Here is a 22,626-nt window from a genome sequence, read left to right as displayed (position 1 = left end):
AACATTACAAGATGATGCATCTAAATGATAAATTCTACCAATTTTCAGGCCACAGAGGCCGCGATAGCCATCAAAATAATTTCCTGTAAGTTAAGTTTTTCTCTAATTATATCATTGCATATACTGGTGAGATGATGGGGAAGCCCATCCTTGCATAGCTCAGCAGCCAATAATTAGGTTACCTCAAGGGGAGGGAGATGCCTTTTCATCCCATCTCACATAGCCCCTGCTCCCTCAACCATCCATGCAGGTGATGGCACTATGCACAGAAGCCTCTGGGCAGAAAGGTGGAAATTTAACTCCTCTCATCTCAGGAACATGGAAGGAGTCCGTTCTCCAGGAAAAGACTTAGAAATGTTTCTTAAACAGTACTTTCTTTTAATCAGCTACCTGCAACACAAACCTGACCCTGCTCCTTTTACAAGAGAGTATCATGACATCATGTCTTTCTCCCTGGAAGTATTCAGTGCCAGGCTGGATGGGGCCCTGGGCAACCTGATCTACTGAGAGCTGCCCATGCCCAGGGCCAAGGGCTGGAACTGGATGGTCTTTAAGACTCCTTCCAACTCAAAAGATTCTATGATTCTGTGATAGTGATGCTGACACTGATGATTTGGAGGCAGAATCAAATTCTAAGAAAGACTTGGAAAATGTGCAGCAAGTGTTTTTGGAACAGATACCACAAAACAGAAAAGTGGGTGCAGGCTATGGCACCCCAGAGCCAGCACTACAAACAGAATCACAGAATTGCAGGGATTGGAAGGGACCTCAAGAGATCATCGAGTCCAGCTCCCCAACAGGAGCAGAGAGCTCCAGCTCTGAGCAGAATTGAGACTGGGCAATGAGAATCAAACTTCGCATCTTCTGCTCCATTCACTCCTCCAAAACACACCCGACACACGGAGATATGGAGAGGAGGTTGCTAACTCAATGATGAGCACATTTTTCCATAGAGCAATCCATCTGCCAGCAGAAACACAGCTCCAAGCTCCCTTAGCAGGTTTCTAGCTGGCTGGAGCACTCAAGTTGGGCAGAGTGGCTGCACTGGGGGGCTTGCAGCCTGCACTGAGATGCCCAATTCAAGACAAGATGAAACTGCAGTTAAATCTGCTGCTCTGTCTTCAACTCAGGCTGCTGAAACAGAAATAGAAACCATGGAGATATCATAAAATCAGCTCATTCCTGCTTTTATGAGGGCTGCTCCAAAAGTAATGCCTCCTATTTTATTATACTAGCTCATGACATCAGAAGTGGATATTGGTGGTATGGCAGTTGAGGTTGGACTTTCCTGCCAACATTCCATTACATTTTGTTGTTTTGTGACAGATAGTAGCAGAGGGGCAACCTAACACACTGACATGGAAGTGCAGATGATGTAAAGATGTGTTACTGAATTACTCCATGCAGAAAAAATTGACATTCATAGAAGCTTGCTGAATGGCAACGAGCACAATGAGGCGGTGGATTGCAGCAACAGTGATCACCTCCAATGGTACAGATATTTACAAGCATAGCATGCAGGCTCTTGTTCACTGCTGACAAAAATACATAACTAATGGTGGCAACTGTGTTGAAAAATATTGTTTTGTAGCTGAGAATTTGCTCTATGAAACAGTACTATTGTGTTCTTTGTTATAGTTTCCATGGAAATAAATAGGAGGCGTTACTTTTGGAGCAACCTCCATGTTTTTAGATGTGCAATGTTTTTGTCACACACTTTCAGTTTAATTTCAGATTGTCCTTCTGAGAATCCTACATTTTCATGCAGTCCCCTTCTTTGAAAACTCCCATAATTTATGCAGAAGAGCTGACTACAGCACCAACCAAGAACATACAAGAACAGTGCTGTGCAAGAGCTATGCAAGTGGTGGAGTACTAAATGCCACAACAGTCAGCATAAGACTTCAGCACTCAAAGAGAAAAAAAGGTTATATGTGTGCAGAGTAAAAGGCTGAAACGTTTTCAAAAAGTTCAAGAGAAATTACGGTGTCAAAAAAGAGTGAATTAATTATAAACAATAGCATTTGGATTACTACTCTATGTAGGGACAAATACTCCATTTTTATATATGAAAATGTTCAAAGAGATACATTTGATTAATTTAATGAGAATATTTTAGAAACCTAAGAAAAGCACACTCAAAGGATCTTCAAGGAGCTAAAATGTTGGCACGGTGTTCTTAAATGTATTAACATCTATGTGGAATAAAAGTTCAAACAAGACCTTTCCATCTCATATACGATTCAAGCCAATGAAGAAATAAAACCTTGCTGTGTCAATGGCAGTCTTTCTATTGGTTTCACTGCGATTTCTCTCCAGCCTCAGATGTAGCACTACTTTAATTTAAAGCTTGATTTGAAAACTCACATCAGTATTTTTTATTCAATGAATTAAAAAAAAAAAAAACCAACAGTACTGAAGCTCAGCAGATACAGATAAATGCTCCTTTCCTCACTGTCTCTTACTTTCCTACTTTTTATGCATTTCAGAGCACCTCACAGCCAGCTCTCACTGACTACGATCGCTCTCTGGTTACCAACTGTTTTATTTCTACTTGCTCCTCTGCCAGATCCCTGATCTGTATTCTGTACTATTAGGTTGTTCAAAATTCACGTTACCAGCTTGGGTCTAGAGCAGAAAACTTTTTGGCTCTAAGGGAATGGACCTTTCTGTTGTCAACCAAACCAATCACAGCTGGTGTCAGATCACAAGCAGGGAAATTCAGCCTGGAGGAGGCTCAGGGGGATCTCAGCAATGTACATATGTAAATACCTGAAGGAAGGGTACAGAGAGGACAGAGTCATGCTCTTTTCAGTGGTGCCCAGTCCAGGACAGGAGGCAAAGGGCACAAACTGGAGCACAGAAGGCTCCCTCTGAATGCCAGGAGGCACTACTGTGGAGTGTGGGTGCTGGAGAGCTGGAACAGGTTGCTCAGTCACTGGCACCTTCTACCTGAATGAAGATGGCTAAGTTGCACCAAGGGCCACGTGGAAAACATGGTGCTTAGGGGGAAAGTAACTTAAAACTTTTTCAGACACCTCTACATGCGGCTGAGATCTCAACATGCCTTCTCAAAAATCCACCCTGAGGTCTGCATGACTTGATCAAGACTTTTAGAGAACACGATGTGGTCCATGATAGGATGCTTTTCATGTAGATCGCAGCTAAGGTTGTTAATGACAAGCTTTATAATGACTCTGCCATTTAATTCAACATAGGAGTTATTTTGTCTAACATATTGAAATATCTGACCAGTATTCCAATGCATGAAAGTGTTTAAAATAAAGAGGAAAAAAAAAAAAAAAAGTGCTTAAAGTTATATCTCCAGTAGAGTATCTGATTTAGAATAGTTGAGTAAGAACAACATGCTGCCAAAAAATTTAGGAAATGAGGATTTCTGAGGTTAAAAGATCAATTTAAAAGCTGAGCTTTACATTTTTTCCTTTTCCCCTTATGAAAAAGCCTCTAGGGGTTAATGTTGGTATTGATTATATATAAAATACCAATGATGAATTATGGTCCTAGTAATGATGCCTAAAATAGCGATTCTTCCAATTTTGCAGGTTTTTAAAAAGCTGCAAGGCTGAATTTAGTAAGACTACAGTGAGTACTATGCAGGGAATGTGTAAGTGGCTTTCAGGTCCAGCAAATGCTTAACATTTCCTCCAACTCAAACATAGGCATTATCCCAATTATAAAAACAAGACTAAAAAAGAGATACATGACAAAATGTTTGGATGCCACTAACACAACCAAGAGGAAGCAGAGCTTTCTTCAGAAATATATAAAGCCAAACTGTTGCAAACATAATCAGTTACTAAAATCACAATGTGTTCTTCTCTAAAATACTTCATCTAGACTAGGGGGAAAACACAAAGCTATCCCTGATACACTTCAGGTATGACAAAGCTGAGGAAAATCATAGGCAATGAAAAACAGTCTGCTACTACAAGGCATGCTGAGTAATTTGGATGCAGAAACTGAAATTTCAGTATCACCAGCTAGAAAAGCACCCACTCAGAACAAAAAATGTAGATCGTACTCCCAAGAGGTTATAGCCTCTACTGGGAATCAGTGTTTTAGACCAGGTATTAGAAACCTCGGTAAATAATTGGCTTTCGTTTCACCCCATGAGAACCCTATGCTGAGTCATTTTTGTGACTGCTTCTTGGGTACCAAGCCCAGTTCCAGTGTCCAGAGTTCATAGAGGATGCTGGTTGGGCTTACTTGGGAAAACAGAGAAAGAATCAATCAATCTAATTAAATAAACTGCAGGGGGAAAAGAGAAAGTGCTTTGTTTAAGTGAAGATTTTCACCTACAAATAGGGGCAGTTTTGCAATAATTCAGTCAGTCTAACTCAATCTATGCAGTGAACAGAAACTCAATAACAGCAAACACAGATAGAGCTAGAACTAAGCCAGAAAGTCAAATGAGACAAATTCAGAAGGAAAATACTTTAGGCAAAGTGTTTTTAAAATGTCAGAGCAGTCATCAAGTCTTGAGTAGCAACGGAAACAAAAACTAAATCAACCCACAAATCTAAGGTAACAGGCAGTAAACTTGCATGGCAATGAATGTACAGAGATGAGATTTCTGGCAGCAAATTAAAAAGTTTATGCTGGAGAAAAAAGCTGGAGACAACTCAGTGTCTTGTATATGTTTGGGTGTCTTTCTGAGTATTTCAGATGTACTTGTTGCAGCAGCTCTGCCTAACTAATCCAACCTCTGCAACGAGGATAAACCTCAGAAAAGAAAGGCGTGATATGCTAAGAGTGAAATACGTGTGATCAAATTCAACTGACATGTTTTTGGCAGATGGCTTGTTTATCTTCAGCAGCTTTTGAAAGTAAATTCAAAATGATGCCATAACCTTTTTGGCTTGGAATGATCTCAAGTCCAAAAAGTGAAATGATTAGACAATGCTGAAAAAAAAAAAAGAACTGTCGAAATGTGCTGCATTGGAGACCATTTTCAACACTGATAGGAATGGATGTGACAGGAATTTCTGCTAGAAAGTATGTCAAATGCTGCAAAAAGGGATTAAGATGAAACAAAAACAAAAGTTATTCTCTTGTTACCTGAATATATTTTTATTTTCAGCTGGGATTGAATGAACATATTGTGCCTAGCAGAATGACGTATATGTGTGCTTTAAATTTAGTCTGAATGCCTTCAACTTTCTGGTCCAGGATCTTGCTGTATTAACCAGCTTACCAGCCTACCAGCAGTATCTGCATCAAGTCACAAAATTTCCACTAGGCTAAGCTAAACTATCTGAATTCCAGCTATTTCCCATCTTCAGTTTTGTGTCATTAACTGATTGCTATTGGAAGGAATCTGGCGAGAATTCACAGCGCTTTTCCCCACAGTAAAGGAAGAATAGGAACCAGTTCCTCAGAAGGGGTCTGAGCATTGCTGCCAGAAGAGCAGGCTCCCACTGAAGTTCAGATCTGTGGATCTTTCACTATGATTGTGCACCACTTCTAATAGTCATCAGGAACAAAAATGATCAAGCAGCATGTTGTAACCAAAAAGAGGACATCAGTTTAGGATACTACACATATGACAATAAAATCTGCAGTATAACTTGTGTGCTTCTTCCTAGCTGACTGCAGAAGCCTGATATTTTTGGATCTGTGCTCTGGCATCTTACTTTTGTTTTTTTGCTATTTTTCATTTTAGTCATGTGTAAACTTTTTCAACGATAACCCCATTTTTTTCAGGCCACTTACAGATGCATGAAAGGTCTGATCTCTGTGGGGCATCTTTGGAGACACCTTTTCAAAGGCTAACATGAGATCTCATTTACCAGTTCTTAATGCATTTAATGCGTCACAACGGTTTTGTCATCTTTCAGATCTTTCATATGCATTTTTTCATCCTGTTTCAATTAAAGAAGCTTGAATATTGTACGCCAATATTTTCACCCTTTAATCAAAATTAAAATTACAGAAAAAAAATAGTATGAAGCTTCATTTTCCATAAACACAAACGATTCAGCATTAAATATGCTACTATCTTTTAAATTCTTCATTGATTTGGTCTCAAAGTTCCATTATTTTTCCAATGATTTATGTCACACTGACAGAATTATAACTACCTGGGTTATTTCTTTTATTCTCTTCAAATATGAGCATGCTAACCTTCTTTTCCTCTGTTGGAACTTCCTCTGATATATCGAAAATCGACCTTATTAGACAATCTCCTTAACTGCGTCTTTAAACCTGTCGGACACAAGTTATCCAAAGCTGTTAATTTAAAAAACGTTTAATTTCCTGTTCCAAAGCAGAACAGAAACAGCTTCCAAGTTTCTGAAGCCCTTACAGGTCTCATGCCTTCAAATCAATCCAGAAAGAACAGGCAACATTCAGAACCTCCAAAAATGAGCCAGGGTCCCCATCACTTGGTATGAGTCACATGGAGCAGTGATGGGAATAATTCCCAACTGCATGCTAGGAAGAGAGGGGGAGAAGCAGATTCTCATTGACCTATGAGATCAGACAGCTGCTAAAACATGATTTTCTTTGTTTCAGCAGATGCGGAAACTGAGATATGGGAAACCTTTGCAGTGCACACAGGGCTATATATCAAAGTCAAGGTCAGAAGCCAGAAGGTCTGAACCCCTCCAAGGCTAGCAGCTAAAGGCAGCACATTCTGCACAAACCAAAATTCCAACCAATCAAATTAAAAGTTCAAACAAAAATCACAGAATCATAGAATTGTTTGAGTTGGCAGGGGCCCTTAAAAGCAATCTAGTCCAACTCCCCTGCAATGAACAGGGACACCTTCAACTAGATCAGGCGCTCAAAGTGCCTTGAATGTCTCCAGGGATGGGGCATCCACCGCTTCTCTGGGTAATGCAACTGCTTGTATTAGCTGATTATCTTTCCATTGGAATCACAAATGATAATACCTATGGGGAGTAAAAAAATTAATTGCTGATTTTTTTTTTCCTTCCCTTTCTTTCTTACAACTTCCTCAGAGGGATTTTTTGATTTTACCTTTTTTACCTTTTTTTAAGCAGTTAGGAGACATGGGGTTAGTATGGTGTGCAACTATAAGTAATTTTTAAAATAAAACTGAATATTGATTTTCATCTGTCTTTTTATGGTGATAATTGCAAAAATAAAAGTAACAGACACACATACACAAATTTTGTGACAGAAACCTAGAAAAACAGCCAGGTTCATTGTATGCTAAACAAGGCTGTACTGAAGTATAGAAAGTAAAACAATCACATTTTAAGTTTGCTATAAGGTTGAATTTCTGAAACATGAAAGCATGCACTAGCTTTAAATAATTATGATGTCAAAGGAAAAAAAAATAAATTAAAAATTGAAATAAACACATGATATAGTCTAGTACTAAAACACTTGCACTTCCACATAGCATTTTCTGAGATACATAGAAGTAGGAAAGCAGCTGAGACCAACTAGTGTCATTTAAAACAAGTTATAATGTTAAAATATGGAATTGCTTTTGGTCAGGCTAGCTAATACAAGTTATAAATTTGAATTCTGTTCCTTTATGCTTAGTGCTTGGAAATGTGGAATGACCCAGCAACAATAAGAAATCTATACGAATTGAAAGCTGTATTTGCTTCATTGTGATTTAGCATTTTAAACCACTCAGGCAAGAGAAAGGCTGCATTAGGAGCACATCAAGAGATTCATATTCAGAAGATAAGAAATAATACCATATCTGTGGTTGCTTTTATAATGTTAATTCAGCTCAGCTGAGTCCCATTCCAAGCAAGGGGTCATTTAATGAGTGTTATTTTTCAGAAGACCTCTGTCTCACTTAGATGCAGGAATGGGTAGTTTGTGTTAAAGAAGACAATAAATTTGAGGAACACAATCCCTTATTTTTTTTGTAGAAATGAAATTAACATAGTGCATGTGGTAGTATGTGCAGATGAGGTGCTGAAATTGCCCAGAATTTGATCTCTCTCATTGTAAAATTCCAAGGTCAATGTTGAAATCGTTTAATCAAAAATTAAACAAAAATGTCACTGTCTCATTTTATATACCCCCTCTTACATCCTTGCAGCTCGATTTGGTACATTTTCAAACGCTTATGGATATATTTTAACATTTCACCATTTGTATGTTTTGAAGTCATTCCAGCTACCTACAGTCAGAGGCCTCTGACTTACAGGATACCTGCTCTCCATCTAAACCAAAGTGGCGGTGCTGATTTGACCTTTCCCTTTTTTACTGTACTTGAAACTTAATTTCAGGAAACTAAGTGCACTTTGAAAATACCAATTATTGTGAAAAACCGAGTCCAATGTTACTCAGTTTAGAACATGCCACCCTCTACAGAATTTCATTGTACCGTCCACATTTTTTCCCCTATGACTTTCATTTTTATTTATAAATTAAAACATGGGTTTAAATAGGTGACTCGATCAATGTCAGCTGAAAATCAGTGTCACTGCCAGGAACTACACCTGACTCTACAAATCCATACTCAGTTCTTTAGTCATAGTAAAATTTTCCCTTTCTTTTTATCATGCTAGAATTCAGCCCTTACAATCCTACCTGCAGAAAATTTTGTTCAGCCTTGTGATTTTTTTTAAAATTAAAATAACAAGATGAATGCTTTTCTGATGGCTCCATTCAGTGAAATTAAACACTGACTCCCCTCTTGCTTTCAGCAGGATGCATCTCAGCAGTATCCACTTCTCTCTTGCACGGGTTTCTCTTTAACAGCATTTTAAAAGATGTACATTTTACTTCAGGTTTCCATTCTGCATACCTCATCAGCCATAGGAAGAACTACTTGCTTCTTGCACTTGTTTTCCTATCGGGGGCTCTGCCTGCACAGCATCAAATCCTCCTAAGCCTTCAGATGGCTCCCAGCATTATTGATAGTACCCTTTGCATAGCTCTGTCTGAAGATCTAAGCTATCATTCTAACCTCTGAATTGAAGAATTAAATCTTTTTGCAATAATTTTTCTGTTCTACAGTAATACAGTGCTCTGTAAAACTTTTTCTCTCACTAATACAACATCCAGTGATCCAGAATATCCTGGTCTAAGGGAGATGTTGGTGTGGAGCCATCTGCTGGTTGAACGGTTAAGTATTATACAGACAGGTAAAAAATCATTTGACCACGTAATATTGTCATAATTATGAAAATAGCAGTGTATGTTAATAGATTAGCCCTGAAGTATCTGATGTTTCCTGTGTACTGGTTCTTAGGCTTTAATACTCAGTGGGCTTAATGTGTCTCAGCTCTTAAAATAAAATCTCAAAAATTTATCTTAATTTCATTTTAAAAACTGGAAGGGAGATGGATAGAGGACAAAAATGCTCTCTCTCATGTATCAGTAACATGATCTCATGTATCTCATGCATCAGTAAATAAGAATACTAATGCTCATTTAGTAAATTAATCTAGATAGTGAATGTTATTGGTGTGACAAACAGGACAAATAACAATTATTGATTTATTTGATGCCTATTAAGGTTTCATCCTATGTTTCTATGTGTTGGTCTAAAATGGCCATGGCTCATCAGGTATGGTTTTCTTGGGATTAAAAAAGAAGTCTCAGTCAATTTTACAATATTCTTCAAAGCTTTTTTATTAAAAATAAATTCAGACAAAAAAGGCTAGCAGACATATAGAAGTCTAAGGCCTTCAAAACCAGAAGTTCTAATAAACAAACTTTTAAGAACTAGAAATAATCCAGCCAACTTAGAGACTAAAAGTACATTATCAAATGATGCTGACAAGTACATATTTACTTATTTATGATAATACTTATATTCTGTAATTTAGTTTTATTTCTGTTATATGCAACTTTAATGGTGTTTTCAGGAGCAAGAGGGAGCATTTTATGGATTTTACCAATTTAAAGGAGATTATTTGCATCTATTAAATATGTACATCTATGTATATGTATGCATACTAACATTTACATACACACAGTCCTGAAACTAAACGCTTGTACATACATATTCATATATGTATACGCACATATTTGTACATTTGCATATATACAAATACGTATATACGTATACAAACACATATTCCTATATATGACATGTAACATCCAAATCTTGACCTACAATCTCGGTTAAAGAAAATCTTCTATTGGCTGTCAGGTTGCACTCGGATTAAAAAGTTGCCATCATTCACATTTACTCTCATCAGAACCATCAGCAGGAGAAACTTCCAGCAGTAGCTGCAAGTAGCAAGTAATTTTATCAAAAAATGCAAAATGCAATTTAAAATGTACAAAAGGAAGATAAACAATAAGACTCCCGAGCATAAACAAAAAAGCATACAAATATTGCATATTTGGAGACCAGACTATAGGAGCTAAAACTAAGAAGAATGACATGGCCACCATCACAAACGGAACCGGTAGAAAAACCTGTAAGAGAAAGAAAAAAAATTAGGAAGTAGCTGACCAACCATAGTTTCATGTATTGTTCATTACAGTAACAATGCATTCTTTGCCACACCAGAATACCATCTGTGTTGCTCCAATCTTACCCCAGGGAAGACTTATCTGACATAAAATTGTCTACAACACTTGTTCAGGCTCCTTCTATCACTAAGGAAAAGAGATAAGCAACACCTGAAAAACATTCACCCACATAATAGTATGGATACCTAAAGAAAATCCAGCACCTAGAGGAAGCTTTCACAATTAATGCTAATTAATTATGTATCTCCAATCTAGTGTTCTGACAGTTAGATTGAGATGAAATCAAACCTGACCCTAATGGCTGTGGTTGGGTGAAGAAAAATGAGAGCAGACAAAGGTCTCTTAAACCAACAACTGCCAGCCTGGATCCCACATGGTTCCTGTCACTGCTCCACATCAATATGGTTCCCTGTTCCTCATCTGCACATCTCCCCAGTGCTGTGCATATTCATTTCTTGTTTTCAGGTAAGCTCTCTGGGGCAAGGACCATGTTTGCTTTTTTTTAATACCTTTACCCTACAGTATGGAGCAGATTTGTCCCAGACCGCAAGTAAGGTTCTTATCATTGTGATTAGCATTTACATTTCTGTAGTAACTATCAACTTTTGTCTTGCATTTGTTCCATAACTTCTGCATGATACCCATGACTCATAAAACCAAAAGAATATATGATAACTTATTTCCAATTACTTTGTATGGTCGATGTAGGTTAGGTTCTCGGTATCGAAGTACAATCAGGCTTGCACAAGTCAATCCAATCATAAGCCAGGCAGAAAATCCAAAGTAATTTGTTAACATAATAAGGTCAGAGGGGATTATAAAAATGGATGCAATGATGGTTGAAAAAATCAAAGCTGGTGCTGGAGTACAAGTATGGATGTTAAGCATGGATATTAAAACAGGTAAATGTCCTGACTGACTTCCAGCATAGCTTAATCGACCTAATGCGAACATGCTGCTGTTGAGGGCGCCAAATATCGAGATAGCAACGGAGAGAGGAATGATCCAGGCAACAGAGGGGATCACTCGATCAGCCCAAGTTACTGCCACAGCAACTGCAAGAAAAAAAAAGCATCAGTAATGGTGTAGGTACCATGCTCTGAATTTCCAACAGACTCAAGAGAAAGGAAACTTAAAATGCGTGAAATAACAATTACTTATTGGGAATGTCTAGTTTTTGTTTTGTTTTGATTTTCGTTTTGTTGAATAATCAAATGAGTCTATTCTAATTCTAAAAGTATTGCATTCAGGAGCTAAAACTTGCATGGTAGCAGCAGTAGGTAGCAGCAAGGACTCCTGATCACTACAAAAGCTCCTGGGTGAAGCTGCAATGACCAACAGGAGGCAAAGTACTGAGTGCCCTGTAAGCATTATGGCTGCATCTCGGCATCATGAATAACAAATGCAAACACATGAGCAGGGCTACCTGAGTAAAGAAAATGGAGGCATTAGTCTCCTGCCTGACCACAGAGGTGACATGACCACTGGGTAGGAGGAAACTGCAACACAACTGCATGTATGTAGAAAGACGGGTCAGAAAACATGTTATTATTCTGATTTTGCTTTGGGTACAACTGGGAAATGTGAAAGATTATTGCTGAACAAGTGATTTTCCATACTTCTCAGAAATTGGTGATGGCCAGTATTATATTGAGGACTAATTCTTAGCAGGCCTACAACTGAGTGCCATGAGGAATATATATGTCTTGCAGTGATTTGTACAGCATAAAACTCCTCAGAGTAGGGGAGAAGAAAACAACAAAAATGTAGTGACCAATAAAGAACTGCAGCAATGTACAGCAATGTTTGAAATGAGAGCTATAATTTTAAGGCCATCTCCTCAGCTGATGTAAATAAGCACCATTCCACCATCATTTTATGAACTACTTGTGCCAGCCAGGCAGCTGCTCGCTGATGTTCTGGTATCCACTGCTGCTTTCCTGCCAGAATGGATTTGTAAATGCCTGTGTCTCTCCCAGCAGATAGCCCGATTGTGGGCAGATGACAGTATGGGGCTGCTGAGTGACAGCTACACCATCATTTGTGTTATTGAGTTGTTTTCACAGGAAAAAAAAAGAAAAAGAAAAAAGAAAAAAAAAGTGATTGTGGGGTTTGGTTTTGTCTCTCCTGGACAAGGCAAGGTCTGACAGTTCAGTGTCATTAGACTGGGATTTTAACAGGTGCTGTTTGGACAACCAAAGAAAAATACAGCTCCTCTTGGCCCTTTTTATACACAATTTATTGGTACTGCATCTGAGAGAAGCTTTACAGAAAATGGACTTTTGAACAGGGTCTTCCAAGAAATGAGAATACTTACCATGAATAACCCCAAATGGCTGTTTTCCTGTCTATAGCCTTTCCTATATTACTTATCATTAGAGGTAACTTGGAATGATTATTTGTTCCCATCTTAAACAGTAAGGACTTTAGCCTTAGATACTGTGACATAGGAAAGGAAGGAGGAGAGAGGATTAAAACTATAGGAAAACTAAATCCCTACCTATCAAACAAGGACCCAATCATCACTTGATTTCCATGTTTTAATGCACTTCTGATTTCTTTTTAGACAGTACAGGCGTAAGTCAAAATTTTGACACCTACTATTATTTCTCTGTATTCAGTCCAACTTATATCATGCAGCAAAATTAAACCACAATTCTCTTTTAAAACTTACAGTGAAACTCACATTTCCCAATTGTGGAGTTGGGTAATCCAGTACACTGACAACAAACAGGCACACTAATGGAACTCACCTTTCTCACAAAAATATCAAACTCATACCTGAGGAGACCATTTCCTTTGGAGTGAGGACAGTCAGATATGAGATGTTTACTAGTAAGTAAAACACAATTACTGAGGGAACAGCTGTCATCACAGTTAAAGGGATATTTCTGCTAGGGTTTTTCATCTCTTCTGAAAAACACAATTAAATAATAATAATATTAAAGCAAGCAGTGTAACTTCTGTGTTTCAGTGGTGAATCTACACAGAGGTTGACATGACTGACACAGAAATCCTCTCCCAAGCCCTAATCATGTTTCCTAAACTACACTGCTTGTATGTTTCCGCAGTAGTTTTCAAATAGTTTATCATCAAAGAGTCCTAAGTGAAGTATTTAGAACGTTTTTTTTTCCTTTGTCTTTTTTTAGCTACAGGTGTCTTGGGAAAAGAGAGACCTGACAGACTGATAAAAAATGACAAAGGACTAATAAATTTTCTCTGATTTGATTAAACAAATACATGGCTGTACATTAGAATACTGATTTGGTAATAAGTTTCCAAATAGCCATACTTTTAAATCTAAAGATTGAATGTGAGGCTGTAAAGTCACTTTATTTATTCTTTCATCACTTCGTGAGCCCTGATTCCAAATTTTCATAGAATCATAGAATGGTTTGAGTTGGAAGGGACCTTTAAGATCATCTAGTCCCAATTCCCTGCTATAGGCAGAAACACCTCCCTTTTAGACCAGGCTGCTCAAAGACCCATCCAGCCTGGTCTTGAACACCTCCAGAGAGGAACACCCACAACAATCCTTCTGGACACCTGTTCCAGTGTCTTGTTATTCTCAGTAAAGAATGTCTTCATAATGTTGAATTTAAATCCACCCTCTTCCAAGTTATACTCTCTCAGCTTGTCCTCCTAGGGAAGTGCTTCAGCCCCTCTGATCATCATTCTAAGTGTATTTTCCTATTCCTGCCCAAAACATTTCTCTTTGCTCTTACATCAGAAGATACAGAAGACATAACGGGAAAGAATGAAGGCATTGGCAAGGAGCAGTAATGTAGTGGCTTTTAAAAAGGGCAGTTGCCAGCTGGATTCTGCCATTATCATTTCCATGACAAAATTGGTGGAGGAAAAGTAGTGTTCAGTGCTAAACCTGGTATCTTAGCTTAAAACTACTCAGCCTATATCAGTATTGATATAGGCTAGTGAGGGAAGGTGAATCATTTTTCTCCTCAAATACTATCTCTGCCTCCTGCATCAGCTTTGAGCCTGCCCTATTCTGGGGTGCAGTGCATGGACTGCAGAGAGACAGAACGAGCACAGCAGAGAAATGCGGAGCTTATTGGAGAATTGGGTATTTATTTGAAATGTAAGAAATGCATTTCATAATTTTGAGCACAAAGGGAGACAATCACCAAAATAGCTGATTTAAATTTGTCTTTCCATTTGTTTCGTTGCTAGCTACAGTCCCAACATCCAGCTGGCATGGGATCCTTTAGCTAAGGCTCACAGGAATGAAAGTTATTGTTGAAGAATAGGAAACTCAGTTCAGGAGAGGTCCATAGTGTAGTTGCTACACTATCTGTCTAAACAGCTGTGCTACCCAGTGGGTTGCATTTATCACTAGTGTATTGCAATTGTTACTTGTGGTAACTGATCAGAAAATAGTACTTCTGTGAACAATTTTTATTTCCTTGTAAAAATCCGAATTTTTGCCTTTAAGAAAACCCTAAGATTTCAAAAGTTATATTTTCTGCTATTTGCCACCTTTTTTAATAACAGCACTTTCTAAATGCAGGATTTTAATAATAACAGTCAGTTTTTAAAATATTAACCCAATTTTCACACTGTTCTCACCACTGAACTTTGTGTTACACATTTCACACGTTGGGCTTACTTAATGTTTAAAGTTTCTACATGTGGAAGAGGTCAATGGATGAGTAAGGTTAAAGATACAACAGCATCATCCATTTGCTTACAACTTAACTCCATAAATCTAATGATATTATAAAATACTGTTCACTCAATTTATTGTGAAGCATGTAAGTTACTGTGAGCATTCTCTCTTTGCAATTTTCATGAAAAACTGCTGTTTATTATTGTTACCTATCACTAGATATAGAACAGGACAAGTAAATGAACATGCCAAAAGATTACGCATATTTAAAATTGAATATAAGTTATATCAGAAGATTTATACCACTTCCCTTACATTCTTCTACATCTGCTCTCAGGAAACTATCACAGACAGGCTACACTGTATATCCCTTCAAACTGATATATTTTAATACAATTCAGTATGAATTTGTCCATGTACAAATCAGAGAAGGTATAGATATTGATATACAATCATCTTTTTGGAACTGGTCCTTATTGAGGAAATATGCTGGCAAAAATCTCTTAATTGAAGCATTCATTTGTAAAACTCAAACTCCAATTTTTTAAGATATGAAAAATTCTATTTACAAATGATATTTTAAGTAAACCTCTTAAATTTCTCTTGTAGTCCTTTGTAAATGTTACTTTCATTCTGAAGACTACACAAGAAGCAAGGAACATCCTTGACAGTAGAGCAATGCCTCTTTCACCAGCCCTATCACACACAAGACCAGTGGACAGTTTGTACTACAAAAATGTGCATAAACCTATGAAGGACAGACAAGTTCTTCTAACACTAGCAGAGGAATGTTAAGAATTGCTATTGCAGAATAAAATCTAAAGAAAAAGAGCAAGATACCTGCCATATAATTGAGGGACCACCAACCACCATACGCGTACAGTCCTTGGAAAAAGGCTTCAGCGATCTGTGATGCGTTGGGCATCTCTGAGCCAAACATGTCCTCAAACCTGGCGAGATTCTCCTTCCTTCCACCAACGAGCAGAACTATTCCACCGACAGCAATTACAGATAACGCCATCATCTTCAGGAGAGTGAACACCATCTGCACCCATGTAGCCAGTTTGACACTGCATCCATTCAGAATCCCCAGGGACCAGAGGACGGCCAAAGCCAAGCATTTCTTCAGCACTTCTGGTGCAGGGCAAATGCCGTAGAAGGGCTGGGTGGCATATTCAGCAAATAGCAAGGCTCGGGCAGCATTTGATGCTGGCTTGGTAAACGTTGATGTCCAGATGAACACAAAGGCAGGTAGGGATCCAAGGCCTCTTTTAATATGGCTGTATTCCCCTCCAGAAAATGGCAGAGCAGTGCCCAGCTCTGCGTAGCAGAGGGAGCCCATAAGAGAAACTAGTCCAGAAGCAGTCCAGATTGTTAATGCAACACCAACATTAAGCAGGGAATGCTTTAACACCCCTGTGGGAGACACAAAGATCCCTGCCCCAACTATTGATCCGATAATAAAACTTACCCCATCAAAACAACCTATTCTTCGTTTGAGTTGCATCTTGGTCTTTTCTTTTCTTTTTACATCTTTGGGATCATTGCTCTTTCCTCTTCCCATTTTTTTCTTATTTTTCACAACAGACTCTATGGCTTCAGTGTCAAGATTACACGTATTTTCCTCTTCCTTTGTTCTTAGTTGATTGTCATGGCCCTACTTGCCAGTGAAATGTTTTGAGAAGCCTGGCTTAATCATTCAAAAAAGAGAGCATACTTTGGGTTTGGCTGTCTAGTGTGTGAAGATGATTAACTGGTTACTTCAAGGAATGCTGGTAAATCATGGACACGTTGGTTTAATATGTACTTCAGAAATTTGGTCTGGGGATATCTTTAAAGAAATTGGCATAACAAATAATACACAGTAAACGCTTTTCAGTTCCCTGCTGATTTCCATCAAAGGATTCCCAGACTCTTTACATATGCAGTATGTATGAAAATTCTGTGAAGTAAGTAAATGTTATCACTGTATGAGAATTACAGAAAAGAGAAAGTGGGAAGGCATGGCAGCATGAGGAAAAAGTTCAGCCCTCTGTATGCTGTGGACAGTAACAGAGACAGGAGTTGAACAGACAGGTATGTTTTTCCACAGTCAATATATAAAAATATATATAACATCACCTGGGAAGAATACAGGGATCCATCTGGACTTGGGCCAGAGGAATCCCACGCATCCATACAGACTGGAAGGAGCAATCCGTAAGAGCAGCCCTGCAGAGAAGGACCTGGGCGTCCTGATGGACAAAAAGCTTAACATGAGCCAGCCATGTGCTCTTGCAGCTCGGAAAGCAAATGGTATCCTGGGCTCCATCAAAAGAGGGGTAGCCAGCAGGCACAGGGAGGAGATTGTCCCCCTCTACTCTGCTCTTGTGAGCCCCATCTGGAATACTGCTCCAAGTGTGGAGCCCCCAGTACAAGAAAGACAGGGAGCTGCTGGATGGGATCCAGAGGAGGGCCACAAAGATGATCAGGGACTGGAGCATCTCCCAACGAAGACAGGCTGAGGGAGCTGGGCTTGTTCAGCCTGGAAAAAAGAAGGCTGCAGGGTGACCTCATTGCAGCCTTTCAGTACCTAAAGGGAGCCTACAGAGGGGAGGGGAATCAACTCTTTGAAAGGGTAGATATGTGTAGGACGAGGGGAAATGGTTTGAAGTTGAGGGAGGGAAGATTTATGTTGGATGTCAGGCGGAAATTCTTTACAGAGAGAGTGGTGAGGTGCTGGAACAGGCTGCCCAGAGAGGTTGTGGATGTCCCATCCCTGGAGGAGTTCAAAACCAGTTGGATGGGGCCCTGGGCAGCCTGGTCTAGTATTAAATGGGGAGGTTGGTGGCCCTGCCTGTGGCAGCAGGTTGGAGATTCATGATTCTTGAGGTCCCTTCCAACCCTGTCCATTCTGTGATAGTGTGATTCTGTGAAAAAGGACAATGATCAGTAGTAAACTGTGTGTTTTGCCAAATCCCCATCAGTCCCAGAATATAATGAATTTTATTTATGGTTCTCTTCCTGAACACCGCACTAGAGAGAACGTTATCAGTTCATTAATGGTTTTTATGGAGTACTCAATATTACTGTACTACTCAAGAACTGTACAAGCACTTACTAATATTCAAACACTGCTGCAAGGGAAAGGGGGGTATATATAGCATATATATACAGCATACATACAGCTTCTGAACAAAATGACAAAGGTTGAAAATTCCCAATAGTTTGGTGTCTGCCGTTTAAGATGTGGCCACTGATTTTTCTAAGCATTCAACAAGCTGTGGCATATTTTATGTTCATAATGCAGAAATTCATTCAGATGCGAGTATGCCATTTGTCCCAAGAAAAATGCACTTATTCTTTTTCAGGGAATATAGAGCAAAATACAAAGAAAGTGGGAAACTGAGAAATAAGTTCAGCACATACCTAAAGGCGCAAGATTCTAACTTTTCACCAGTCAACTTGTAGAATCAGCTTTGTCCAGAAAGTCAAAGCTCAATAACGCTCGGAACAAAACTCATGGCTTTTATATGGTTCAGACTGGTCTTGAACAGCTGGACATTCACTGAAGTACAAAATAAATGTTTCTGACATATAAAGTTTATTTAATATGCCATCATGTAAAAGACCTCTAGTTAAAACAAGCATAGTCAAGTTGGTTTTTTTTGGTGGTTGGTTGTTTTTTTTTGTTTGGTTGGTTGTTTTTTAATTTGTTTAGTGACTATTTCTAGGTCACTATATAAATAGTGACTATTACAATATTCTGAATCTTTTTTTTCTTAGTTTGTCAGTATAGTCATCATTAGCCGTCATAGAAATTCACTGTATGTATTAAAAAACAGTCAGATTCATTACATCACAACAGCTCACAGTGCACTTGACTTAAGAATCATTGAAACTACACTAAAACAGACATGGGAACTAAAACTTCAAGCCAGAGAAGGAATAAAGGCATGATTCAATGTGACTGTGGAATACCACTGCAACTGTGCATATTCTGCATTTCCTCAAATCAGGTTAGGCATCTAGAAAAAAAAAAGGACTATGGATTCAGGTTCTACACCTAGAGGAAAAAAAGAAATAAAGAAAGAAAAGACAAAACTGAGAAGTAACTCAGGTGTTCTAACATAAGCCATGAGACATATTTTAGACGTTTTTTGATGCATCAAGATATCTTCACAGATTTGAAGAATATGCCAAAAGCTCTACAGGATTAATTACCATCTGGAGCACCAGCTAGAGGTTAAATTGGGCATCTAAAGTGGCATTAGCTGCCTGCTGTAAGCAACCAAATGCCACTTTGTTAAGCAACACTGAAAAGCTTGTTAGAGTGCATTTATCCATCATCAGACAGAAACTATGCAGCACAGTCACTGACAGAATCCACAGCTCAGAACAGCATTAAACCAAAAGACCATTCTTCCATCTTCTGCAAATCACTGTACCATTCATTATATTTTCACCTTTGAATAAAGGTCAAGTCTTACAGACTTCAAAAATTCTAGTTATAAAATTTTGCACGCATTTTAAGTTACATTTATTCAATTTATAAATAGCAGTAAGTTTTTAAGTTCACAAACTCATTACTATGAATAATTCATAACAAATCAAAGTATTTATTCACCCATACTAAGGAGATGGAAATTAAGTGTGAAAAATGGTTTTAGATGGCAGAAATACGTAATTTTTTGATACCTAGCAATCCTCAACTTCTTTATTTTGGGTGTTCTGCTACATACAGCTGGAATGAGATTACTATTTTAAGAACAAATACGTATTACATTTAAAGGAAAGTTAAAGTATGGATGCAAATGACTTTGTTATACTGTTCATCCTAAAGTATGTTAATTTCTGGTATAATAGAGCATTTCCAAAATCTCCCAGAAGCAGATTAATTAGGATTTGTTACTTCTTGCAAAGCTGCCTGATTTCAGGAAACCCTACTGAGAGTATTACTTTCTTGTGCGTGCTTCCTGCCTAGCTCAGATAAACATTTGTAGAATTGAGTGGAATGCATTTGAGATTTATGCAAAGTGTGCTTTTCATTTTGGTGCGCTGTTGCCAGAGTAGAAGAAGGTAAGAGCAGAGATAAAGACAATATTCCTACAAATCCAACAAAAGCTGAAGCTCTGGAAATAGTATGTTCACAGAAGCATTACCAGGGGAGAACCCAGTGAAACACTGCTGGCTGTGCAACAACAGGTATTTTCCAGCCAAACTCTTTTTTTTTTTCCTTTTTTCTTTCTTTTCTTTCCAGTGCTTGCGAAGCACACCATTAATATTCATTTTCAAGGTTTTCTGCTGAAGCTGCTGACTTCTGAGAGGATAAATTGACACAATCTATATGATTATTTCAAGGTCTCACATGTCAGCATCTTCCACTTTACACCTAACTATGTATACCTGGTCAGATTCACTTTGATGACATTATCCACAGACTCAACCATTGAATATAAGGCAAAAATAAACTATTAAAACAATCTAAGCTTGAGATTCCCTTTGGAGTTGACTAAAAGTTTATATCAACATCAAAATAAAAGGTCTTTGGACTACAATTTTTATACTCAGCAGGGAATTCTTGTGAATCCCAACTAGAGAGTTCTTTTAGATGGGAAAAGTAAGTCAAGAGAACGCTATATAAAAATTAAGATTGATACTGAAACTTCAGCTGTTCATCTCTAGTTCTCCAAGCATTGAAAATTTTCCACTTTAATTTTCTAACTTTCCAAATTCTTCTAGCCTTCAATTTCAAGGTTTTCACTGTCATGAATGTCAGCACTTGTCACGACTCATCTCTTTTAATCACTGAGGTTTCTTTAGATTTAAGAAAAAGACAATACTGAAGAGTTATGGAAGAATCCTTCTGCTGTCTAGAATGGATATGCATTATCTCCTGATTGTAATTAACTGAATTTCAATGTTCTTAGATAAGGAGTCTGTAATCATCTCGCAAAAATGTTGTGTGTGTACTCACTAAGTCTTTCCTATGATTCACTCACTGATTAGATGAACCAGAAAGAAGTCCATCTATCTAAACTATGCACAATTTTAAAATACTTATTTAGTTCCTTTTCAATTAACTTCTCAGGATTTCTACCACTGTATTGATTTAGTTCTGCATCTTCCTAAATCCCTTAAGAGGAGAAGACAGAGAAAAAATTAGAAGTTAATTTGCCTTTCAAACTTTCAGTAAATGTTCATCTGTATTTTCTCTGAAGAAGCTGCTGACATTCAGCAAGGATAAACATACAGAAGAACAAAGCAAAGTCTGAAGAGAGTTTCAAGGGAAAAAAAAAAAGCAAGCATATTCAATCTTTCTTGGCATATGTCTGCAAGTCATATGTTGTATTTAATATAAATTACAAATTTTATTTATATTCTTCCTTCTTTTCTCCTCTTCTTTAGCTCACCTGTTTTGGAGAACATGCCATTTTAAAAGTAGTTTTCTGTGTCCTGCCATCTGGAAGGTGCTCAATGGCTATTCAAAGATTCTATCTAAGTCACATTAGATATAAGCCAGTTCACCACCTGCTGCACCAGACCCCCATGCTGCACAGGACTCCATGCTGTATTCACAATCTATTTTCTTTAGAAAGTGAGACTGCACCTTCAAACATATAAAAATCTACTGCCTTAACAATATTTTTTTTCCTTGTTTTTTGTCAAAATTTTTGCACTTCTGTCTTTTACTGAAAGACACACAAATCTGTTTGTTTTGTTGATATAAATATCATTCCAGTTTTGCTACTGATTAAGAAGGAGACCCCACATAACAATTAGCTAAACACAGCAAAAGCCACTGTTTTGTGGAATTACATTGTGTTAGTAATTTCATCCATGAATGTTCTTGCTAGACATACAGTTTATTTATCTAAAGCATTTCCTTAACCTTATCAAAACACCAATACAAAGGTGCTTGCATGAGATGCTGTAAACCTTCTGTATTAGGCTTTAAATTGTGAAGAAAAGTACAGTGGATTTTTTTAGTAACAGATATTAGTAACTGCTGGCTGGTGAGTATAGCCAAGAATAGCACTTAAGTGTTCAAATTTAACCATTCAAAAATCAAGCATTCAGACTTTGTTGGGCTTCTCCTACAGTGAACAGCGACAGAGAAAAGACCCATCCAAGGACAGCTTCATGAACTGACCGCTGGAGGTGATTCCTCTTCTATTTTTAGAAGACTGTGCTCCCTTGTACAGGGACAAGTTTGCATTTTCTACAGCAAATGCTCTGTTCTGCACTGTAAACGTACATAGTGATGCTCATAGTGCTCTCAAGAATAAAAACATCCACGAGGAATTGTCAGTGACGTATTGCAAAGGAGTATTACAGCACTGTGACATCAGACGCCATGCACAGTTCCAGCCATGGCCTGTGCCCAGGCCTAAGTGAGTAGTGAGCTTCATACCATGCTTCCAGTGAACTCCTAATTAGAACTGTACCAGTCCTAAAAAATAAAGCACTGAAACACTTCCTTGAAGAGTACTCATTGATCTTCAACTTATAGACACAGTCCAGCATGCAGCTAGACAAATACAATAATGTGATAGGTGAAAAACTGAGAGGTTAGGCTC

The 22,626-nt window shown here is 38.1% G+C and overlaps 1 protein-coding gene across 1 annotated transcript; it reads right to left on the bottom strand.

The window, feature by feature from the left end:
- Window positions 1-10,140: 10,140 nt before the first annotated feature.
- SLC7A13 (solute carrier family 7 member 13) lies at window positions 10,141-16,631 on the bottom strand. Its single transcript, XM_042809064.1, has 4 exons — window positions 15,908-16,631; window positions 13,225-13,356; window positions 11,134-11,498; window positions 10,141-10,386 (listed from the first exon to the last, which is right to left on the bottom strand). The coding sequence occupies exons 1-4, from the start codon at window positions 16,629-16,631 to the stop codon at window positions 10,141-10,143; spliced, it is 1,467 nt and encodes a 488-aa protein (XP_042664998.1).
- Between the last annotated feature and the right edge of the window lie 5,995 nt (window positions 16,632-22,626).

The sequence above is a fragment of the Centrocercus urophasianus genome, unplaced genomic scaffold (assembly GCF_019232065.1).
Source record: "Centrocercus urophasianus isolate 14NV4802_14NV808 unplaced genomic scaffold, USGS_Curo_1.0 seq_11, whole genome shotgun sequence".
Classification (NCBI taxonomy): Eukaryota; Metazoa; Chordata; class Aves; order Galliformes; family Phasianidae; genus Centrocercus; species Centrocercus urophasianus.
The sequence above is the reverse complement of the archived record's forward strand: the minus strand, read 5'-3'. Positions and strand labels throughout refer to the sequence as shown.